We start from the raw sequence: 23,706 nt of genomic DNA, 5'->3' as shown, positions 1-23,706 counted from the left end.
GGTCAACAAGCCCCTGGGATCCCCGTCTCCACCTCCCACAATGCTGTGGGACAGCCATGTGGCTGTGTTCCTCTTTGTTATCTGGATGCTAGAGTTCCAAACTCAGGACCTCATGATTGATTATGTAGCAAGCACTCTTACCCACTAAAGCATCTCCAGTCCCTCACAACGTTTAAAATAGATTTAACACTTTAGTTTCAGTAGGCTGTGTCTTCCCCGGATTCTCTCCTTCCCCTCATCACTGAAGCTCCATCTCAGGGCCTTATCATGAGAAACATGGAGGTAATATCAACTTACATTTTGTCTTCGTTAACGTTTCTATTGCTGTGACCAAAAAGCGATTTGGGGAGGGAAGGGTTTATTTGGCTTACACTTCCACATCATTGTTCATCGTCAAAGAAAGTCACAACAGGAACTCACACAGGGCAGGAGCCAGGAGCTGATGCAGAAGCCATGAAGGATGCTGCTTACTGACCCGCTTCCTCCTAGAACTGAAGACTACCAGCCCTAGGATGGCCCCGCCCACAGTGGGCTGGGCCCTCCCCCATTGATCTCTGATTGAGAAAATGCCTTGCAGCTGGATCTGAAGGAGGTATTTTCTCAACTAAGGTTTCCTCCTCTGATGTTACTAGTTTGTGCCAAGTTGACACCAAACCAGTACACATCTGCAACCTTTTGGGGAGAGAAAGGGGAAAGGAGGAAAAGGAAGAAGGGAGGGTTGGGTGGGCAGAGACATTCTAGGTGGAGGGGGCACACATCTTTATTCCCAGCACTTGGGAGGCAGAGGCAGGCGAGTCTCTAAATTTGAGACCAGCTTGGTCTATAGAGTGAGTTCCAGGATGGTTAGGGCTCCTCAGGAAAAAAAAAATCCTGTGTCAAAAATCCCAAGAAAATAAAAGGCGCTGCTATGCTATACTCTTGATAGTTTTTTGGTTCTTTTTTTTTTTTTTTTTTTTTTTTTTCGGAGCTGGGGACCAAACCCAGGGCCTTGCGCTTCCTAGGCAAGCGCTCTACCACTGAGCTAAATCCCCAACCCCCTCTTGATAGTTTTTAAAGTTTTATTTTTGGTGGCGGAGAGATGGCTCAGACGTTAAGAGCACAAACTGTTCTTACAGAGGACCATTTTCAGCATCCATTCCTTTACCTCTAGCTCCAGGAGGACCCAACCCCTCTGTCCTCTGCACAAACCCACACACATACACACAATTAAAATAAATAAATGAATAAAAGCAATCTAAAGTTGTCTCTCCTTTTGCACTGCCTTGGTTCCTTCCACATTTGCTCTGTTGTTTGCTCTCTGGCTCTTCTGATAGAGGAAAACCTCTATCTTATCGTCTTTGGCTGTCTGCTCATCGATAAAAGCTGGAATTAAAGCTGATTGAATGCTTCGTACATTTGGGATAAGAGTCATTGGCCGTGAAGTCACTTGTCCGGGATCCAGTGACCAGAAAGGTCATTGACCACGAGAAGCGGTTGTTGGGAAACCTCTGTGCATTATCACAAGCTGCTTCATATCGGGCTTCATTTTCTCCAGAGAGACAAACCCATTTATCCCCCTTTTAGCGTGGTGCCTCTAGTTACACCGGGTGACTCTACCTCCAGGTCCTGGTATTGTTTACTCTCTCAAGAGAATAAACCTCCACGTATTTGCTGACACTGTGGTGTGGAAAGGGAATTTGCCTTCAGCTGGTCCTCATTTCAGCTGCTCTCCCCTCGCCACCTCCAGGGATAACAGGAGTATAGACCACTTCCTGGACACAGCAGGCTGCTTCCTAACCCTCTCCCATTCTGCCCCAGGATTCAGCCTTCTTGGTTGGCAGATCTAATGTCTCCTGCTTTCTTTTTTTTTTTTAAGATATATTTATTTATTTTATTTATATGAGTACACTGTAAATTCAGACACATCAGAAGAGGGCATCAGACCCCATTACAGATGGTTGTGAGACACCATGTGGTTGCTGGGGATTGAACTCAGGACCTCTGGAAGAGCAGTCAGTGCTCTTAACCACTGAGCCATCTCTCTAGCCCCTGTCTCCTGCTTTCTTATCTGTGCTATTTTCTCGCTGCACCAGCTTCCTTCATACTTGAAAGCAACCCTTTACTGGCATTTGGAGGCTACAGCATAGGAAAAGTAAATACCTGAGAAATACAGCTTTGTTCTTTTTTTGTCTACAGATCCCTTCCCCATTCTCTTTTTGGGCCCAGGGTCTATGCAAACTTGGCCAGCCTGGAACTCACTATGTAGACCAACATGGCTTCAAACAAGTTTTTTTTTTCTTTTTTTCTTTTTCAGAGCTGGGGACCAAACCCAGGGCCTTGTGCTTGCTAGGCAAGCGCTCTACCACTGAGCCAAATCCCCAACCCCTCAAACAAGTTTTTTTTTAATTCCTGAGCCATCTCTCCAACCCCTATTCTTATTTTTTTTAAGGATTTATTTATTTTATGTATGTGAGTACAGTCACTTTCTTCAGACAACAGAAGAGGGCATCGGATCCCATTACAGATGGTTGTGAGACACCATGTGGTTGCTGGGAATTGAACTCAGGACCTCTGGAAGAGCAATCAGTGCTCTTAACTGCTGAGCCATCTCTCCAGTCCCCTATTCATATTTTGAGACAGGGTCTCTCTCCTTTGTCTAACTCCTCTTGAGCTCTCCTTAACAGTCCAAGCAGGCCTTGAACTTGCAATGCTCTTGCCTCAGTCTTTGCTGTCAGTGGGGTTAGAGACCTGGACTACCAGACCTGGGTTCATTTAATGTATTCTGAAGAGCATCTGCAACTAAAGTGGGTTGGGTGTTGCAGTTCTGTAATGGGAAGTCAGACCCAGACAGAGGCCACTTGCTAACCATATGACACCGAATGACCTCACGAGTCTCTCTCCCTAATGGTTGATTGTCATTAGGTTTATTATCCTTATATCACAGGGTTGCCATGATTATTGAATAAAATACATGAGGGATTCCATTCACAATGCCTCGGACATAGTATGCATTCAACTCATGGACACTGTTACTGGGCCTTGCTAAGAGGATTTTGTACTGGTAAGTGAAGCGTTGCTAAGTGAGGAATCCTAATTTTCTGGACACCAGTATTTACAGCATCAAATGAACTGTGAAGCCAGGCCAGCAAAGTGACAATCAACGTATCTTAGCCTCCTTCTTTGCATTTTTGCGTTGAGACCCAGGGCCAAGAAGGAGGTGGAAAAGCAAACATCTATATGTTTGAACACTCCACTGCAAACATTCATGTTTGAACACCACACAGGTCTTTCTGACCCATCTGTCACAGAGCCAATCCGGGCACTTCCTCAGCTGCAGAGATTTCACGTGTGCCCTGTCCCCGACAGAAGAGGTGGCTTATCTGCTTCCTCTGAGCCAGGAGTAATCATGGAGGCAGCGAGATGGTCATGTAGTCGGGCTGATGGCTGTCTACTCCATTTTGGTTTTGTTTTGTTTTGGTTTGGTTGTTTTTAATCCCAGGTTACAAAGCACAGCATAACTGTCATCATATATATATATATATATATATATATATATATATATATACACATATATGATATATGATATATATGCACCCACAGCTACACACACCCACCACATATATCTGCACACACGCGCACACACACACACACACACACGCACGCACGCACACACACACTTCTGAGACTAGATTCCATCATGCAGCCGGATAGCCTTAAAGTTGTCCTTGGCTCAGCCTCGCCTACCCCTCCCCGTCTCCCTGCAGAAGCCCCACAGGAGGGCTGGGGTAGCAGCCCCATGCCACACTCTGCTGCCTTGACATTAGCTTTTGCAAAATGGTCTTCTTCTCATGTAAGTATAGCATTAGAGTTAAGCACAGCGCATTGGGTGGGAGGTGGCTCAGTGGGTAAGGAGGCTGCACGCTGTGCGTCCATGAAAGCGTGTATTTGGATCTTCACTACCCAAGTAAAAGGCTGGATGTGACTGAGATCACCTATAATACCAGAGGGCTACAGGGGCAGAGACAGAGTTGGGGACAGAGCCAGAAAAAGGTAGGCTCTGGCTGGATTCAGTGAGAAGCCTGTTTAAGGGAATACAGTGGGGATGTGTGAAGGTGGACAAACTCGTGTCCCTTATTGGCCTCTTTGGGTGCTGGAAACCACACACAAGTGTACACACATGCACAGGACACACACACAGACACACACACACAGACACATATACACACATGTGTGTGTGTGATGCATTTTTTTTTCTTTTCTTTTTTTCAGAGCTGGGGACCGAACCCAGGGCCTTGCGCTTAAAATGTTAAATGACAAGTTTTGCATCATACTAATAGAAAGTAACTTTTAGATGCATTCTTTGGTTTAGAGATTAATCAGATCAAATTACAAGGATGATGATGATGATGATGATGATGATGATGATTTGTTTCTTTTTTTTTTTTTTTTTTTGGTTCTTTTTTTGGAGCTGGGGACCCAACCCAGGGCCTTGCGCTTCCTAGGCAAGCGCTCTACCACTGAGCTAAATCCCCAACCCCGATTTGTTTCTTAAGATAGGGTTTCTCTGGATAGCCCTGGCTATCCTGAAACTTGTTCTGTAGACCAGTCTAGCCTCAAACTCAGAGATCTGCCTACTTCTGCCTCCCAAGTGTTGGGATGAAAGGTGTGTAACGCCACCACCTGGTAAAGCACATTTGTTTTAATGTTTTGGTTTATTCTTTACTTGGGGGATGGGGAATGTTGATCATTATTTAATTTTGAAGTGAAAGGGTGTCTTCTATTGCCCATCTGCCATCAGTCTCTTTAAGACCAAGGATTCATCCTGCCTGAGCCACTTTAGTTAAGACTGCACACATCACCTCCACAATTGTAGGGCTTTTTTCTTTTTCTGTTTTGGTTTTGCTTTGAGACAAATTCTTACTATGCATCCCAAGAAGTCATGGAATTCAGGATCCTCCTGCCTCAGATTTTTGGTGTGTTGAGATTTCAGGTGTTTATCAACAGGCCTGGCCTTCAATTAGAAGGTTTTATTTTACTTATTGATTTATTTTTTTACTATATACTTAGCGCATGGGTATGTGGAGGTCAGAGGACTTTATGAGAGCTGCTTCTCTCCTTCCAGGGATTGAACTCAGGTCCCAGGGCTTGGCAGCAGCCCCCTTTACCCCTAAGCCAACTCCCTGACTGGGCTGGAAGGTTTTCAAAAACACCAATTCCCTCTTATCTGGATAGCTCAGAGAACATTCTTGTGGGCTTTTGACAAAATGACAATTTTTAGAGGTACTGTGAGGAGTGGCTTAGAGCCCAAGGTTTGGACCTAGGGAAACCTGGATTTGATTTCCAGTTCTTCTGTCTATTAGCTCTGGAATTTTAATCTGGGAGCCCCAAAGCCCAGTCTTCACATTTGTAAAGTGGGAAATATTCGTATTATGACTGCTATGATGGTAGCATTACGGAATGATTATGATTGCAGAAGATCAGACTGCTTAATACAGATCGCACGCCATGATGACTTCAACTTTCTCTCTTTTAGAAGTTCATTTCAGGGGCTGGAGAGATGGCTCAGCGGTTAAGAGCACCGACTGCTCTTCCAGAGGTCCTGAGTTCAATTCCCACCAACCGCATGGTGGCTCACAACCATCTGTAATGAGATCCGATGCCCTCTTCTGGTGTGTCTGAAGACAGCCACAGTGTACTCAGATCCATAAAATAAATACATCTTTAAAACAGCTGGGTGCTGCCGCTGTTTACCTTTAATCCTAGCACTTAGGAGGCAGAGGTAGTAGGATTTCTTTCAGTCTCTTTTTGAGGCCAGCCTGCTCTGACAGAGAGAATTCCAGGTCGGGCTTTCACAGAGAAACCCTATCTCAAACCCCTCCCCGCAAAAGTTTCTATAAACTATTATTGTTGTTGTTATTGCACTGCAATGTGTGTGTGGATTTACCTGTGCCATAGGTGGGATGCTCAAAGGTTAACTTTGTGGAATCACTTCCTTTTTCACCTTTACATCGGTTCTGGGGAAAGAATGCCCGGGCCATTAGGCTTTGGTGAAGGCCTTTACCTACCGAGCCATCTCTCCAGCTGTCCCTCTCTCTATTGCGACAGATGGGTTCTTACTGTGTTGCTGAAGCTGCTCTTGAATTCTTTGGCTCAAGCACAGCGCTTGCCTCAAGCGGCATGCCTCCAAGGATAACAGAGAAAGCTATCATGCCAACTTGGATTTTCTCTGAGGTACTTCATGCAGTACTGCGCACGTGGCTAATGCTGAAAGGATGAAGGTATTACATATAGCAAGTCACTCAAAGTTCCTATCTGTCAGATTTATGGCATTTGAAAAAAAAAAGTCAGGCTGAGGATTTGACTCAGCAATAAGAATGTTTGTCTAGCATGTGCTACAGTCCCCTGTACACACACACACACACACACACACACACACACACACACACACACAGAGTCAGTAATGAACTACTCTCTCTTTTTTTTTTTTTTTTTTTTTGGTTCTTTTTTTTTTCGGAGCTGGGGATTGAACCCAGGGCCTTGCGCTTCCTAGGCAAGCACTCTACCACTGAGCTAAATCCCCAACCCCATGAACTACTCTCTTTAGCCCAGTACTTGGAAACTTGTCTTCCCCTGTTTATAACTCTGGCAGTGCCTAGCATCGTGATTTGCACATAGTAGGTCCCCAGCACGTGGTTCTTGAATCACACGAAGTAAACGGAACATCCATTTAGCTCAAAGGTAAGCTCCGTCACCAAATAGCCACCATTACAAAAGTGACAGTCAGGCATGAATCAAAGCATACCAGCCGACTTGGCAAGCCAGGATTCCAACTTCCTGCATTGCAGGCGCCTTACTGTCCCATTTCATTCACCTGACCCTTCGGAAGAGAGGGCAAACCGAGGCGCACCTGCCTGGGCAGCTAAGAGGTCCTTTGGTGTAGGCGGTGCTTCCACGCCGCGGGCGCCAGCACCGCCTACGAGGGGCGTTGATCGCTCCCAGCCACATCTTCCTCATCCTCAAGAAGTGAACGACTGCTCTCACATCCCTTTTTCGAGAGAACGTATTGAGAGAACGGTGTGCATCTGTGGTTGTTTGGGACACTTGCTCTGGTTTCCTCCTTGGGCGATTGAGGGGACAGACCCTTCATGTCACTTAACTTCCTCCTGCTTTTACAGGTTTTTTTCTTCTTCTTTTTTTTTTTTTTTTTTTTTGGTTCTTTTTTTCGGAGCTGGGGACCGAACCCCGGGCCTTGCGCTTCCTAGGTAAGCGCTCTACCACTGAGCTAAATCCCCAGCCCCTTTTTTCTTCTTCTTTAAGACAGCCCTAAGTGGCTGGAACTCATGTGGAGAACCGGCATGGCTTGAATTCCCAGAAATCCTCCAGCCTCTGCCTCCAAACCCAATCTTTGACCATCACTTTTTCCAGAATGTCTCCCCAACTGACTATGGCATGTTGAGTTCGCTGTTAGTCTTCCTGTAGTGCCTACCAATTCTTAGTAATTTTTTCCCCTTTTGACTACTCAGGGTGAAACCCAAGACATTGTGCGTGCTAAACAAGAGCTCTACCGCCGCGCTCCATCCGGAGGCGCTCCACCCCAGCCTGGACATTCTCACACAACCCACTTCCGTTCAGGACTGTGAATTCCTGAAGGATCCAGACAGTGTCTACTTCGTCCATCTCTAGTGTCCAAGTGCTCCCTGGTGCACAATATTTTGGTAGACTGTTTTTGCTAAATGAGTAAAAAGAATAAAATAATAGCTGCATAGGGATGACAAGATGGTTTGTTGGGTAGAGGTGAAAGCCACGGGTGTAAATGGAATTATAAATCCTAGCTAGCCTGTAAAAAAGACACATAACCCAGGTATTTTATGTGTAAGCTGTAAGCCTAGATTGGGCAAATTGGAGCTATTCTAACTTACAACCCAGCCATACATGTCCTTGTTACTTGCTGTTTCTTCTGGCTACATGCTCAGGGTCCACATCCTGTCCTGGTAACCTCCTCCTCCCTTGGTCTCCTTTTCTTCTTCTTCTTCTTCTTCTTCTTCTTCTTCTTCTTCTTCTTCTTCTTCTTCTTCTTCTTCTTCTTCTTCTTCTTCTTCTTCTTCTCCTCCTCCTTCTCCTCCTTCTCCTTCTCCTTCTTCTTCCTTCTCCTCCCCCTCTTTCTCTTCTCTTCTCCTCCTTCTCCTTCTCCTTCTCCTTCTCCTCCTCCTCCTCCTCCTCCTCCTCCTCCTCCTCCTCCTCCTTCTTCTTCTTCTTCTTCTTCTTCTTCTTCCTTCTCCTCCTCCTCCCCTCCCCCTCTTTCTCTTCTCTTCTTATTCTTCTTTTTCTTCTTTCTTTTTCTTCTTTTTCCTCTTCTTTTTCACCAAAGGAAGTCAGGCCAAGAACTCACACAGAGCAGGAACTTGGAGGCAGGAACTGATGCAGAGACCATGAAGGGATGCTGCTTGTTGGATTGCTTCCCCTGGCTTGCTTTCTTATAGAACCCAGGACTACCAACCCAGAGATGGCATCACCCACAGTGGGCTAAGCCCTCCCCACTTGATCACAAATTGAGAAAATGCCTTACAGCTGGACCTCATGCAGGCATTTCCTCAAGGGATGCTCCTTTTTCTGTGATAACTCTAGCTTATGTCAAGTTGACACTCAAAACCAGTCAGTACACACATACACACACTTACATACTCACACACACAGACTTACACACATATACATACTCACTAATGAAAATAATAATAGCAATATTTTTTTCTTTTCTTTTCTTTTTTTTTTTTTCAGAGCTGGGGACCGAACCCAGGGCCTTGCGCTCGCTAGGCAAGCGCTCTACCGCTGAGCTAAATCCCCAACCCCAATAGCAATATTTATTATTTGTATAATGTATTTATTATACATATGAACACTGTATCTGTCTTCAGACACACCAGAAGAGGGCATCAGATCTCATTACAGATGGTTGTGAGCCACCATGTGGTTGCTGGAAATTGAACTCAAGACCTCTGGAAGAGCAGAGGGCTCTTGAGCCATCTCTGCAGCCTAAGCAATACTTTTTTTTTTTCTTTTGTTTTTTTTTTCGGAGCTGGGGACCGAACCCAGGGCCTTGCGCTTGCTAGGTAAGCGCTCTACCACTGAGCCAAATCCCCAACCCCCTAAGCAATACTTTTAAATTTACAATGTTACTTTGTTAGCAACAAAATATTGGGGTGAGTTTCCTCACCTTGAGAACGAATTGCCTTAGGCACTATGAATTGAGCTCTGCGTTTTGCTGTTCTATGTCTTTGGCCAAATCTTCTCTTTTTTCCATTAGAAAAATGACTGTCAGATGTCTAGCCTTTTCTTGCCAACTTACTTATTAGTCATGATGTTTTGTGCAGGAATAGAAACCCTAAGACAGTGTGTGTGTGTGTGTGTGTGTGTGTGTGTGTGTGTGTGTGTGTGTGTGTGTGTGTGTGTTTCTGGCTGTGGCTTTGACTGCCTGGCAACTCACTAAGGAGACCAACTCAACTTGGTTCTTGCCACTTCCTCCAGGCTGCCACTTCCTCCACTGGTCACATCCCTGATTGGGCCTCAGGTAGCAGGAGGAGGTTTATGAGTGCCCAGCCTTTGAGGTAACCAAGGCATTTTAAAAATAAGTTATGTATGTGTGTGCCTTTCATTCTCCGATCCAAATAACTCCTGGGCAGGTAGGTGCATTTGTTCAATCTGCTGCCTGGAGCACAAAGCAGTGTAGCAAAAACTCACCTCTCCATGACCTCAATCCATCTCCACTCTGACCTGTCTAGCCTCTACTTTATTACATCAATTAACTACTACCGAGAGTCCAACCTCAAATGCAAGTGCTTCTGGATGTAACAAGGATCAATCCATTGAGAGGAAGAAGCCCAATCAAAAATGCCTTTTAAGGGGTTGGGGATTTAGCTCAGTGGTAGAGCGCTTGCCTAGCAAGCGCAAGGCCCTGGGTTCGGTCCCCAGCTCTAAAAAAAAAAAAAAAAAGAATTAAAAAAAATGCCTTTTAAGTGGGTGTGGTGGTCCATGCCTACAATACCACTAATAAGGTAGCTGAGGCAGGAGGATGGCAAGTCTGAGATTACCCTGAGGAACTACATAGTAACACACACATACACACACACACACACACACACACACACAGAGACAGAGAGAGAGAGAGAGAGAGAGAGAGAGAGAGAGAGAGAGAGAGAGAGAGACTCTCTCATAATAAATGAAAAGTTTTAATTTAGAAAGTTGAATATCAGGCTGGAGAGATGGCTCAGTGGTTAAGAGCACTGACTGCTCTTCCAGAGGTCCTGAGTTCAATTCCCAGCAACCACATGGGGGCTCACAACCGTCTGTAATGAGATCTGATGACATCTTCTGGTGTGTCTGAAGACAGCTACAGTGTACTTACATATAATAAATAAATAAATCTAAAAAAAATTTTAAGAAAATTGAATATCTTTAAAATTTCTGAAATGATGTCTTGCCTGTATGCATGTTTGTGTAAGGGTGTCAGATCCTCTGGAAGTGGCATTACAGATAGCTGTGAACTGCCATGTGGGTGCTGGGAATTGAACCTAGGGACTTCTGGAAGAGCAGCAAGCACTCTTTTTTTTTTTTTTTTGCTTCTTTTTTTCGGAGCTGGGGACCGAACCCAGGGCCTTGCGCTTCCTAGGCAAGCGCTCTACCACTGAGCTAAATCCCCAACCCCAGCAAGCACTCTTTGACCATTGAGTCATTTCCCCAACACCACCGAATGTCTTTTTACATTTATTTATTTTTGTTCTGTGTGTATGAGTGATTTACCCGCATTATGTGTATGCAATACCTGCAGAAGCCAGAAAAAGGTTGAATTCCCTGGAACTGGACTTTTAGATGGTTGTGAGCCAGCATCCTGGGTCCTCTGCAAGACCAGCAACTGTTCTTGACCTCTGAGCCACTTTTCCAGCCTCACAAATAAAAACGTTTGCTTAAAAAAGATTTATTAGGGGTTGGGGATTTGGCTCAGTGGTAGAGCGCTTGCCTAGCAAGTACAAGGCCCTGGGTTCGGTTCCCAGCTCCAAAAAAAAAAAAAAAAAAAAAAAAAAAAGAAAAGAAAAAAAAAGATTTATTTATGTATGTGAGTACAGTGTCACTTTCTTCAGACACACCAGAAGAGGGCAACAGATCCCATTACAGATGGCTGTGAGCCACCATGTGGTTGCTGGGAATTGAACTCAGGACCTCTGGAAGAGCAGTCCTTAACCGCTGAGCCATCTCAGCCCCAATAAAAATGTTTTAAAAATAAACCTTGTGAGTTGAGCCTCTGTAGGTCAGGGGCACCCATACACTGGTCCTCCTGGTAAAGATTCTTAAGCCGTAATCATCTTCTCACGTGCTCGCTCGCCGAGCATCAGCCACTTTGCTGCTCTGAAATCTCCAGGGAAACCAAATGCAGGGCTTTGTGGTGCTCATCTTCAGCCCCAGTACTTTGGACACAGAGCTCTGGGAAACCAACCCTTTCTACAGAGTGAGTTCAAGGCCAGTCAGGGCTAATGAAACCAAATGAAATCCCTGGTCGCTAGATCTTAGGACGCAGTAGCACAGCTGCTTGGAGCATTTTCTCCTATCTGCCGTCCTTTTCTTCTTCTTCTTCTTCTTCTTCTTCTTCTTCTTCTTCTTCTTCTTCTTCTTCTTCTTCTTCTTCTTCTTCTTCCTCTTCCTCTTCCTCTTCCTCTTCCTCCTCTTTTTCCTTTTCTTCTTCTTCTTCTTCTTGTTCTTCTTCTTCCTCCTCTTCTTCCTCTTCCTCTTCCTCCTCTTTTTCCTTTTCTTCTTCTTCTTGTTCTTCTTCTTCCTCCTCTTCTTCCTCTTCCTCTTCCTCTTCCTCTTCCTCCTCTTTTTCCTTTTCTTCTTCTTCTTCTTCTTGTTCTTCTTCTTCCTCCTCTTCTTCCTCTTCCTCTTCCTCCTCTTTTTCCTTTTCTTCTTCTTCTTGTTCTTCTTCTTCCTCCTCTTCTTCCTCTTCCTCTTCCTCTTCCTCTTCCTCCTCTTTTTCCTTTTCTTCTTCTTCTTCTTCTTGTTCTTCTTCTTCCTCCTCTTCTTCCTCTTCCTCTTCCTCCTCTTTTTCCTTTTCTTCTTCTTCCTTCTTCCTTCTTTCTCTTTCCTTCCTCCTCCTCCTCTTCCTCCTCTTCCACTTCCTCTTCTCCTTTTTCCTTTTCTTCTTCTTCTTCTTGTTCTTCTTCCTCCTCTTCTTCCTCTTCCTCTTCCTCTTCCTCCTCTTTTTCCTTTTCTTCTTCTTCTTGTTCTTCTTCCTCCTCTTCTTCCTCTTCCTCTTCCTCTTCCTCCTCTTTTTCCTTTTCTTCTTCTTCCTTCTTCCTTCTTTCTCTTTCCTTCCTCCTCCTCCTCTTCCTCCTCTTCCACTTCCTCTTCTCCTTTTTCCTTTTCTTCTTCCTTCTTCCTTCTTTCTCTTTCCTTCCTCATCCTCCTCCTCGTCCTCCTCCTCATCCTCCTCATCCTCGTCCTCCTCCCCCTCTTTCTTAGAGACAGGGTCTCACCATGTAGTCCAGGATGGACTATCCAGGAACATATATGTAGCCCAGGCTGGCTTGCCGTCATTACTGACTTGTACCTGTGGTTTAATATCACTCCTTCAAGGAGCATCACTTAGCTTTCTTACCATAAATCAGCTTTCTGTGTCGTACACTGTCACCACCACTATCTTCACAAAGGGTCAGACCTTTACATCTCTATGCACTCTCTACAATTTGCTTCTGTTTTGAGACAGAGGTTGGATTGGCCCTGTCGCAGAGAATGACCTTCAACTGATCCTTGGCCTCCACTTCTCAAGTGCCGGGTTACAGGCATGTGCCGTTATGTCTGTTTTTGTGATGTTGGGAGCTGGGTTTTGTGCACTCTAGGCTAGCACTGTACCAACTGAGCTGAAGCCCAGCCCTCCACCCCTTTGTGGTGTTAAGCTTTGAGCCTAGGGTGTTCTGCCCGCTAAGCACCAGGCTGCCCTTGAACCAAATTCTAGTCCCTTTCCACCCTCCTTCCTCTCCCTCTGGAGTCCTGGGAGTTACAGATAATCTACCCCATACAGATTGGCTTTTGGTTTGCTTAGTTTCTGAGAGAGGGGCATGCTGTGTATGTAACCCAGACATGTATCAAACTCACAAACTTTGTGTCACCCTCCTGCATAGGTGGGCGATTACAAGTGAACACCTCTATACCCAGATGAATTTTTTTTATAATTTTAAGATTTATTTACTATATATAAGTACACTGTGGCTGTCATCAGACACACCAGAAGAGAGGGCATCAGATCCCGTTACAGAAGGTTGTGAGCCACCATATGGTTGCTGGGATTTGAACTCAGGACCTCTTGAAGAGCGGCCAGTGCTCTTTTTTTTTTTTTTTTTTTTTTTTTTTTGGTTCTTTTTTTCGGAGCTGGGGACCGAACCCAGGGCCTTGCGCTTCCTAGGCAAGCGCTCTACCACTGAGCTAAATCCCCAGCCCATTAATTTCTATTTTTAAATCTGGCCAACAATTTGAAGAATGCCTGGAGGCTATGACTTCCCCAGAGCCTGCCTGTCTGCAGTCTGTGCTGCTCCACCTGTAGCTATCCTTCCTAACTATTTCCGTGTTAATCATCGTTCTACCGTCACCCTATTTATTATCTGTAGATTCCATGCCAGTTTCCGGCTCGGCATTTCACATAGATGATCTCATTAATCTCCTAAGCCACCTGTAAGGTCAAGGAAGGTTCAGCGAGGTCAAGACATTGCCAGAGGTCACAAGGTATAAGCGGTCCAAACAGATGCTAAAGGTCCCCCGCTGATCTGCTGCGCTAAGGCACCGTCTGTCTGTTTAGGCGCTGCTCTGCCGGACAACTCTTATCGTTTGTTGCAGGATTGCGGTGTGTCGGTCACTGCTCTCCAGCGGCCCTGATCGTGTCCTTTCCCGACTCTGTGAAGGAACTAATGTCTGTTATCATGCGTATTTTATGGGTGAGGAAACTGAGTTGTTACTCATCCGGGTGGAGAACAAGTTGCAAACCCAATCTGATGTCACAGACCCCACTGTTAGGAACCCCTAATCACAATTCTGTTTTGTGGGCAGACTGTTGGGTAATAATGGGAGAAGGGGAAAATTGCTAAAAACAAAACAAAACAACCCCTCCAACCCGAAACTACCACCACCACCACCAAAAACTTTCTCCAATGAACCCAAAGTTCCACAGAAACCTCAAAAAACCTCCCACCTCGTAGGGGATGGGGGTGGGGGGTGGGCAGAATTTGTGAACCTGTTAGTGAGCACTGTGGCCTGCAGGTGGCAGCAACATTAGCCCACATTTGTGATCCCAGCGCTCGGGAGGCAGAGACAGGTGGAGAAGTTTAAGGTAATTCTTGACCAAGTATTGGGGTCAGCCTGAGCTACCTGAGCGCCTGTCTTTTTTTTTTTTTTTAAATTATGTACACAAATAATTGGCAGCTTTTCACTTCATAAATTCTATTTTTCAAAAACAACTTGGAGTTATTTTGTTGTTGTTGTTGTTGTTGTTGTTGTTGTTGTTGTTGTTGTTGTTTTTGAGACAGGGTTTCCCAGTGTAGCCCTGTCTGGAAACTCTATCTGTAGACCAGGTTGGTCTCAAATTCATACAGATCCATCTGCCTCTGCCTCCCAAGTACTGTGATTAAAGGTGTAAGGCACCATGACCCTGCTCGCGCTCTCTCTTGCTCTCTCTCTCTCTCTCTCTCTCTCTCTTTCTCGTTTGCTTTTTTAAAACAAAAATAAATCTATAGAATAAAGTTTAATAAGCACCAAGATTTTTCTGATTCTAATTGAGGGGGAAAAAAGAAAAGGTTTGATCTCAGGACCCAGTACTCTCTAAAGCAGAGATCACGAAACACCATTTCCCGGGCGGAGGCTGTCGCTCAGATGGCAGAGGGTTTTTGAGTCACATGTACAAATCCCTGGATCCCATTCTCAGCACCATGTTAAGCAGGCCTGGTAGCCTACAATTGTAATTCTAGCCTTGGTGTGTGTGTGGGGGGGGCGAGGGTGGAGGCAGAAGGCTCAGAAGTTCAAGGTAATCTTCAGCTATGTGGTGACTTTGAGGCCAACTTGGGATACGGAAACTCTGTATTTCAAGATAAAGTTAAGTCAAGGGCCGTTTCTGACAAGTACTGCTCAACTCTCCTCCCTAAGTCTACAAGTACAGATCAAAACATTTAAACAAGGTCAAAACAGCCCAACAGCACGCCTTATTATAGGAGGCTGTTCTGTTTCTCCAAGGAGCAAATAGAACAAGAAAGCCTTAAACAAAAGATAAGAGGGGTGGAGCTGATAAAGTGCTCACTAGTCACCAGGAATGCTGGAGTTTGGGGTCACAAACACCCACAGAAAAGCAGGGCAGACATTGGCAGTTACCTGCAATCCTAGCACTCTGGAGGGTGAGAGGGGATCCCTGAGGAGTGCTGGCTTGCTAGATTGGTTGGAACTGATGAGCTCCATCTTTGGAGAGAGACTTTGCTTCAGTGTGTAAAACAGAGAGCAAGCAAGAAGACAGACACCTGCCAGCAACTTCAGGCTCACCCTGCCTTGGAGTGCACACAGGTGTGCGTTCACACATATTCGGGCATACAAGCACACCACACAGAGGCACATAAATAATTAAATCTTATAAAAAGATATTAAGGTTGTCATGCAAGCTGTTAGTGCCATTCTGTCTCTCTAATTCATCATCATCATCATAATCATCATTTGTTTTTTTCTTTGTGCCAGGGTTTCTCTGTGTAGCCATGGCTATCCTGGAACTTACTCTTTTTTTTTTTTTTTTTTTTTTTTTTTGGTTCTTTTTTTCGGAGCTGGGGACCGAACCCAGGGCCTTGCGCTTCCTAGGCAAGCACTCTACCACTGAGCTAAATCCCCAACCCCGGAACTTACTCTATAGACCAAATTGGTCTTGAACTTAGAGACCCACCTGCCGCTGACTCCTGAGTTCAGGGATTAAAGGCACACACCATTTATGGCTGTTTCCTCTATAATTCTAATTGTTGGGTTTCAGACGTGGAACAAGGGGCTGAGGTACATATTTTTTAAAAAAGATTTATTTAATTATTATATAAAAGTACACTGTCGCTGTCTTCAGACGCACCAGAAGAGGGCATCGGATCCCATTACAGACCGTTGTGAGCCATCATATGGTTGGTGGGAATTGAACTCTGGAAGTGTAGTCAGTGCTCTTAGTCGCTGAGCCATCTCTCCAGACTCCAAATTCTTGATTTTTGGTGACATGCAACTATTATGATTATACGTATTATACATTATTTTTAAAGATTTATTTTGTTATTAATTATACTTATGTGTAGGTATTTGTCTGCATGCGGTCTGTGCACATGCGTGCAGGTGCCCATAGAACCAGAGGTTCAGATCCCCTGGAGCTGTAGTGACAGTTGCGAACTGTAGCATAGTACTGGGAACAGAATTCAGCCTCTTTGGAAGAGCAGCAACTGTTTACCAGACAGCATCTGGCTGGCCTGTATTGTTTATTGTTGGGTTTGTTTTGAGACAGGGTCTCACTATGTAATTCTGGTTGTCCTGGCCTGGAACTTTGTAGACCTGATTTGGAACTCAGCAATATTCCAGCCCCTGTCTCCAGAGCACTTAGGAATAATGGTGTGCCACAAGTGGGTTGTAATTTTATTGCTATTTTTTTAGTGTTATGGATTATGTACTTAAAAGGGAATAAATTTTCTGTTTCCCTCTGTATGTATCGTATGTATACATTTAGGTCTAATATGGGTGTGACCCATGGGTTTGGCATTTACAAAGATCTCCAGCAGCTGCAAGGAGGATCTGGAGGGCGATACAGCCCTGGAGCCTGAATGACTGCCACTTAAGAGACAGATGGTGGCTTCCACTAGGTAATAGTGGGGGGAAAAAAAATCAAACACTTGGGAGTATGGATGTAGAATGTCTGTGCTTACTGGGCTGGGTTCCGTACTTTCATACAAACTTGCAGGTAACTTGTAAGTTTTTTACACTTCAAACTGGCTCTCAATAGTTTGAGGCAGACTGGACTCCTTTTGTAGAACACTACACACACATCCTTTCTTGGGCATCGCCCGGAGAGTCTGTTACTGAACGTGTCCTCCCAAGCCCCGAGACCTTCTTCGCCTTGCTCAGAACTGGGCAAGCTGCCCAAATCCGTTTTAGTGCAGCGCACCGTCCGCGGGCGGCGCATGCCCAGATCGGCAGATTAAGGGGGCCAGGCGCCTCGCAGCGGAGGGCCGGCGGTTCCCGCCATTTTGTCCCGCTCGCCACGCCGCTGGCCACAGGAGTGGACTACAAGTCCCGTGAGGCTCCGCGGCCGCACTTCCTACCCTCACTGTCCGGCCCGCTCCCTCCGTCCCCCCTCCCCTGGGGCCGAAGGCTCTGGCTGGAGCCAGGCGGCCAGAGACCAGGTAGGATTTCCGGGAGAAAGTACTGTGGAGCCAGAGGAGGCAGCGGCGACCTGGGTGAGTTCCCCAAAGTAGGGAAAGTGAACGTCTCCCACGCGCGCGCCGGAGCAGCGGTCTCGGCTCGGCTGGGGGTCGCGGTCCGGGCCGGGGTAGGGGGGGTAACGGCGCCGGTGGCGGTCCGTGCAGCCAGGGCGTGGCGGGCCGTAGCCTCCTCCCTCCTCGGCCCTCCCACAACGGTCCCGCGGCGGTGTCTCCGCCTGTGGCCGGCCGGCGCAGACTAGCGCTCTCCGCCCCCCAGCCTCCGCGGGGCCCTTTTGTCTGCTCCGCTTTTCCCCCTTTTGTGGCTGTGCTCGGAGTCGCGGTCTCCAGGGGAGCCCGCACGTCCTGCTGGGGACTGCTCCCCGGGGATCCGGTTACTGTAACTGGATCGGGTCAAAGTCCATCTTTCAAAAAATGACCTCCCTCAGACCTCTGCATCCTGGCTTAGCAGAGCAGAGGCTTAGGAGCCTGGCATAGTTTCAGTGGAAACCTGGAAGTTTTAATTGTCCAAACTTCTTTCTAAATGTCAGCCCCCGGTAGCTAGGGATCAAAATTCAAGGCGCTTTTCTCCTCCAGTGGATGGAGTCTTAAGAAAAAGAAGTGAGACTTGGAGCCTCAATCCCGGAAACCGAGAAAGAGTGGAAATTTGCCGCGATACGTGTGGCAGCTGCGATGGTGGGGGTGGGGGCGGCGACATCGCTTCGGAAACCTGAAAATCGTTGGAGAGTGATTTACCAGGGCATCATTCATTGCCTGCAGTCTTCGGCATTTCATTTGCCCACGCAGCTCTTCGACTCTCCAGACTACAGCCTTCTTTTTTAAACAAAGTCCAAAGAAAAAGTCAGCTCACTGAAAGCACCTGCTTTGTAGAAAAACCTAGAAACCCAGTAGATTCTAGAAAGCATTTTTTTTTTAACCAGGTGAAAAAAAAATAAGGCAATTTAGGGAAAGAGTGATAAAATATGTTCTTACTGAATATGTTCCTTTTGATTAAATAGTGGCAACTGTATGTTGGGTCGAACGGATCTCGAGACTTAGCGTAGGGGTAAAGCTTTTAAAGGCCAAGTTAGATAACCTTTGAAAATCGATTAGTATTTCAAATTACTTGAGTGAAGACAGTTCAGGCTCCTTTCCATGAATCAGGAAAGGTGTTTTGAGGCGAAATTCCCACCCTAGAAATATAGGCAAATAAAGTCTTCATTATTCTGTTTGACATTTCATAACGGAAAAGACTTTGAGACTCTTAGATGGTGTTACTGCATCGAGGTGGAAGGTATTTAATACAGGCTGTCGGCTGTCTTCCCTAACTTGTTGTGGCTGCACATCCCTGTACCCCCAATTCTCCCGGGACTATGGAAGGAGGAGCATGAATTCAAGACCAGCTAAGATCTACATAACTGAGACCTTGTCTCAAAAAATGTTTCTTAAACGTGTCTGGGAGGGCGGGAAGCTGAGATAGTACCGCTGCGACTTTAGAGAACTGTGTGGAGTTGGTTCTCTCCTACTTTCATGTGGGTTCCTGAGCCAGGCTGGCAGGGCAAGAGCCTTTACTATCTGATCCATTTTGCTAGCCCACAATTTTTTTTCGTGTTTCATTGTGCTAGGAATGGTATCCAGGATTTTGACCGCGTGCAGCACGTCTCTGTCACCGAGCTTATGCCTCTAGCCCCAGCTATTCTTCAATCACTGGGAATAGAAATTTATTTCCTGGAGATAGGATCACTCTGTTGCCCACCCTGGCCTTGGGCTCTCCTAACTTGCCTTTACCTTTCCGAGTTTAAGATTATTATGGTGGCACCAATGCACCTCTTAAATTGTGAATTTCCAGCAGGATCACTACCTTCTGGCTTATTTACTCACAGGAGAGTGGTGTCCGTGCTATTTTTGAAGAGTCGTGTACATTTTTATAAGTTATTAATACACATTGTATAACTATTACATCCTCACCACAATTCCCGGAGCTATTGGTTCTCACTTTACAGTTGATGCAACCTTGCCTCTAAAATGTTAAGTGACTGGCCCAAGGTGTACAGTTCGCCCAGGTAGGAAAGCTGAAGTAAATGGCAAGCCTAAGGTTTTCTGTTTCCTCAGATTCAATGCAGCTCTCAATCATATTGGCACAAACTGCTTTAATTTGCTGAGAACTGAATGTAAGAGAAAAATTATGGAAATACTTTCCATTCCAAACAAACTGATTTATAAGGGACTGAAATTCATGGAAACATGGAGTCTTTTGCCTAAGATTGCTACCTTCACTCTGGCCTGCTTATCCTCTGTCTAGGCAGAATAGCAATTTTATGGGGCCTTGGGGACAAAAGGATGATGGTTGTGGTTTTAAGCTTTTATTAAAAGGTGGTTACACTTGAGGGCAGCCTGGTCTTCACAGCAAGTTTTAGGTCAGCCAGAGCAACACAGTAAGACCATGATTTGAGAAAAAAAAGGAAAAAGAGGCAAGAAGATGGTTAAAAGTTTGTTAAGAAGCATGTCTGTGAGAGATTAAATAAGGCAGCTTTGGCTCCCGAAACCTAACTCTGAAGACAGAACTCAGACACATATTCTTTTTCAGAGTATGCTCAGTTAAAAACCTTTGGTCAGACTTAACCTGCAGCTTAGTCTCGGTTTTCTGTCGGTACATGCCGTGAATGTGACATCAGAAACAGCAACCCACTTCTACTCTTGTACTTAAATTGTTAAGTAAAATGCATAACATTCCAGTGGAATTGAGTCAGTGTAATTAGTCTACGTTCTTTCTCTTAGTTTTTTCTTTTTGGGATAGGATTGAAATAGGATCTTGCTACATAGCCCAGGCTACCCTCAAACTCTCAGTGCTGCCTCAACCTTCTCAGTGCTGGATTGGAATAGTTCAGCCTTTAAACTGATGGATGTGCACCCTAGATCTGTTTTGTTTTGACACTGTAGTGAGGAAGGATTTATTCCTCCCTTCTCTCTTTACATGTTGGTCTGCTTTATTTCCAGACCCACCCTTTTACTCATTTAACCACAAATGAAAGTTAATGCTTTAGGCCCTGAGGATAGAGCAGTGAAAGTGTTTTCACCTCTGGAGGTTTATAGGTCTTACAGAACTGACTCCAGGTTGGGGTAGGAAAAGAGACAGATGATAAATTCACACTAAATATAGGTCTCGATCCTTGTGCGGCCATCTTAGCCTCTTTTTTTTTTTTTTTTAAGATTTATTTATTATATAAGTACACTGTAGCTGTCTTCAGATACACCAGAAGAGGGGATCGGATCCCACTACAGATGGTTGTAAGCCACCATGTGGTTGCTGGGAATTGAACTCAGGACCTCTGGAAGAGCAGTCAGTACTCTTAACTGCTGAGCCATCTCCCCAGCCCTTAGCCTCTTATTTTTAAAGTTAATTTGTTTTGTTTGAAAGAGGGTCTTTTTTTAAAAAAGATTTATTTATTTATTATGATTAAGAATACCAGAAGAGGGCACCGGATCTCATTATAGATGGTTGTGAGTCACCATGTGGTTACTGGGATTTGAACTCAGGACCCTTGGAAGAGCACACAGTGCTCTTAACCTCTGAGCCATCTCTCCAGCCCCCTGAAAGAGGGTCTTTATCTATAGCTCACACTGGTCTGAAACTCTGAGGCTAGCCTGGCACCTGAAATGATCCTCCTGCCTCAGTCTCAAAAGTGCTGAGACATAGGCCTGTACCACATGCTTCAGTTTATGTCACATCATTGGGCCTTAGGTTTTCATTTTGAGCATGGGGATAATGGCTTCTTGCTTTACCTAATGGAATGTTTCCAGGGACAAGTGGCCTGAGCATCTTCCTCTTCCTCTTCCTCACCCTCATTTTCTTCTTTTCCTCCTCTTCCTCCTCTCCCTCCTGCTGCTGCTGCTGTTTCTAGCAAAGGAAAAGTGAGTGGGCGGATCCTGGACCAAGAGTCTGTCCCCTGGTAAAACGTGGAGGTGTTTTGAGGGGTGTAGGGGAGGCTGCCTTGTTGCCATGCCGGGGCCTGTATGTGATGGGTAAGTTCTGTATTCCCACCCTTTCTTTTGTATCTTAATAGAAGCTGTTGCTAACATCCATGGAGACCTTTTTCAAAGTATTCTTCATTGAAGAAAGTTTGTCTTCATTTTTTTAATTAGTTATTGTCATAATGGCAGTTCTAATTACCACAGAGCTCCAGCTCCAGCATAGGATAAGTAAGGTCTTAGGCTTCATGCTTATTGCATAGCACACAGCTTGGTATTCCTTTTTCCACTTATGTATGTACCACGTACCCGTGAGTCCTGCTGAAGAGGGCATTGGGTCCCCTGGACCTGGAGTGTTAAGCAGTTGTGAGCCCTGATGAGGGTGCTGGGAATCAAACCCGAGAGCTCTGTAAGAGCGCCTTGCTCTTAATCACCAAGCCCCCTTCCTAGCCTCAGCTCTGGGTTTCCCTTCAGAACATTATTCGCTCAGTGTCCTATGAATGAAGGAATGCCAAAAGTGGCCAGATATAGTTTTGGAGAGTATCAGAACCAAGATGGTATCCAGCAAATATGTTTGTTTTGCTGTTGTATGGCAGAGGCTGCTTGTTTCGTGAGCATGATGATGTAATGATGTTCAGCACAGTCTCCAAAACTCTGAGGTATTACAGAAATACAGCAGTTTGATGGATAAATAGAGATACATTTAAAAATAGGTAGGGACCTGGGGCTGAGCTGGCTCAGGCAGTAAACACATGGAGCTAGGTTAAACTGAGTTTAATTCCTGTCACCCACATACATGGTAGAAGGAGGGAGCAGTGCTTGCATGCTGACTTCTACATGCATACTGTGGCATGCACGTGTACGTCAAGGCTTATAACCGTCTGTAAGTCCAGGGGTCAGATTCCTCTTCTGGCCTCTAAGGACCAGGGGCTCCCATGTGGTGCACATACAGACATATAGGCAGCTGCATATACATACTTTTTCAAGTGGAAATAAAATTTAGAGCTGGACTGTAGTGGCGCATGCCCTTAATCCCAGCACTCAGGAGGCAGAGCATGGTTGGTTTGAGCTCAAACCCAGCCTGCTATACAGACTGAGTTCCAGGACAGCCAGAGCTATACAGAGAAACGCTATCTTAAAAAACCAAAAAAAAAAAAATTATTAAAAAATAAATATATAAAATTTAGATAGGAACTAAACTATTATATTGCTTTGTTTGAGGCTGGGGTCACCCTTGTTGACCTGGAACTCACTGGCCTTGAAATTGCAACGATTCTCTTGAGTTTTGGGATTAAAGGCATTACCGATGTCTAGTTTAACATTCTGTTTTGGGCTGGGCAGTGGTGGCGGACATCTTTAATCCCAGCACTCAGGAGACAGGCAGGTGGATCTGTGAGTTTGAAGCCAGCCTGGTCTACAGAGTGAGTTCCAGGATAACCAGGGCTACACAGAGAAACCCTGTCTGGGGAACAAAAAGACTTGTGTTTTGGTAACCAGTGCAGGAAGCAGTATAGACGGTGATTTTCCCAGTGTGGTCTGGGTCAGAGTAAGTAGGAACTCAGGCACCTGTCACTCTCCAGGTTCTTGTCTTACTTTTCCCCTACCACCTTCTTTTAAGGCGCATGTGTTCACACAGGTACATGACTAGGTGTGGAGGCCAGAGGCCAACCTTTGATATCCTTCCTCAGATGCACACATTGTTTGAGACGGGGTCTCCTATTGGCCTGGAACTCTCCAAGTAGGTCAGGCTGCCTGGCCAATAAACCTCAGGAATCTTCTTGTTCTAGCTTTTATTTTATTTTATTTTGTTTTATTTTATTTTATTTTATTTTTAAGCCATCATGTCTTCTGGTGATTAGACTCAGATCATCATGGTTTCGAGACAGCACTTTCCAGAGAGAACTGTCTCCCTAGCCCTAAGGTTATTCTAGGTAGAGGGAGTGGTTTTGAGCATAAGAATGTAATGGAGTGTAAACATGTTTAGCTGTGTGTCTAGGGGAGAGAGTGATCTGGAATGCTGGGAGTGTTAACACTTGGGCTTTAACGCTCTGATTCTGACAACCCTCCAGACAGCTGAACAAAGCAACAGTGTCCACCCTCCATCGCTGGGCACAGTAAACATGCCCATAGACTGCTAGTCCCTGACACTCCTGTCCTGGTGGGCTGGTCCCACCTGTAATCCCAGTACCAAGGGGGCTAGCTGAGGTTTGCTGTGAGTTTGGGCTACACTAGGCACAAGGTTCTAGGCCAGTCTGAGCTACAGAGTAAGGCCAGGGTTTGAAAACACACAAATAAACAAAAATTAAATAATTAA

At 45.4% G+C, this 23,706-nt stretch overlaps 1 protein-coding gene across 9 annotated transcripts in view; it reads left to right on the top strand.

Moving 5' to 3' along the window:
* Nucleotides 1-17,328: 17,328 nt before the first annotated feature.
* The window catches only part of Phactr4 (phosphatase and actin regulator 4), a 76,240-nt gene continuing 69,862 nt past the window's right edge, over nt 17,329-23,706 (top strand). For 4 of the 9 annotated variants that reach the window (XM_063288414.1, XM_063288411.1, XM_039111271.2 and 1 more), the window contains exons 1-2: nt 17,333-17,462; nt 21,326-21,446. In XM_063288414.1, the coding sequence (XP_063144484.1) occupies nt 21,443-21,446 (4 nt within the window). In that variant the 5' untranslated portion in view covers nt 17,333-17,462; nt 21,326-21,442. Of the gene's footprint in view, nt 17,463-21,325; nt 21,447-23,706 lie in introns of all 9 variants that reach the window. The other 5 variants (XM_063288416.1, XM_063288413.1, XM_039111275.2 and 2 more) reach the window with 3 other exon arrangements.

The sequence above is a fragment of the Rattus norvegicus genome, chromosome 5 (assembly GCF_036323735.1).
Source record: "Rattus norvegicus strain BN/NHsdMcwi chromosome 5, GRCr8, whole genome shotgun sequence".
In the NCBI taxonomy this organism is placed as follows: Eukaryota; Metazoa; Chordata; class Mammalia; order Rodentia; family Muridae; genus Rattus; species Rattus norvegicus.
This window is presented reverse-complemented; position numbering and strand designations above follow the sequence as displayed.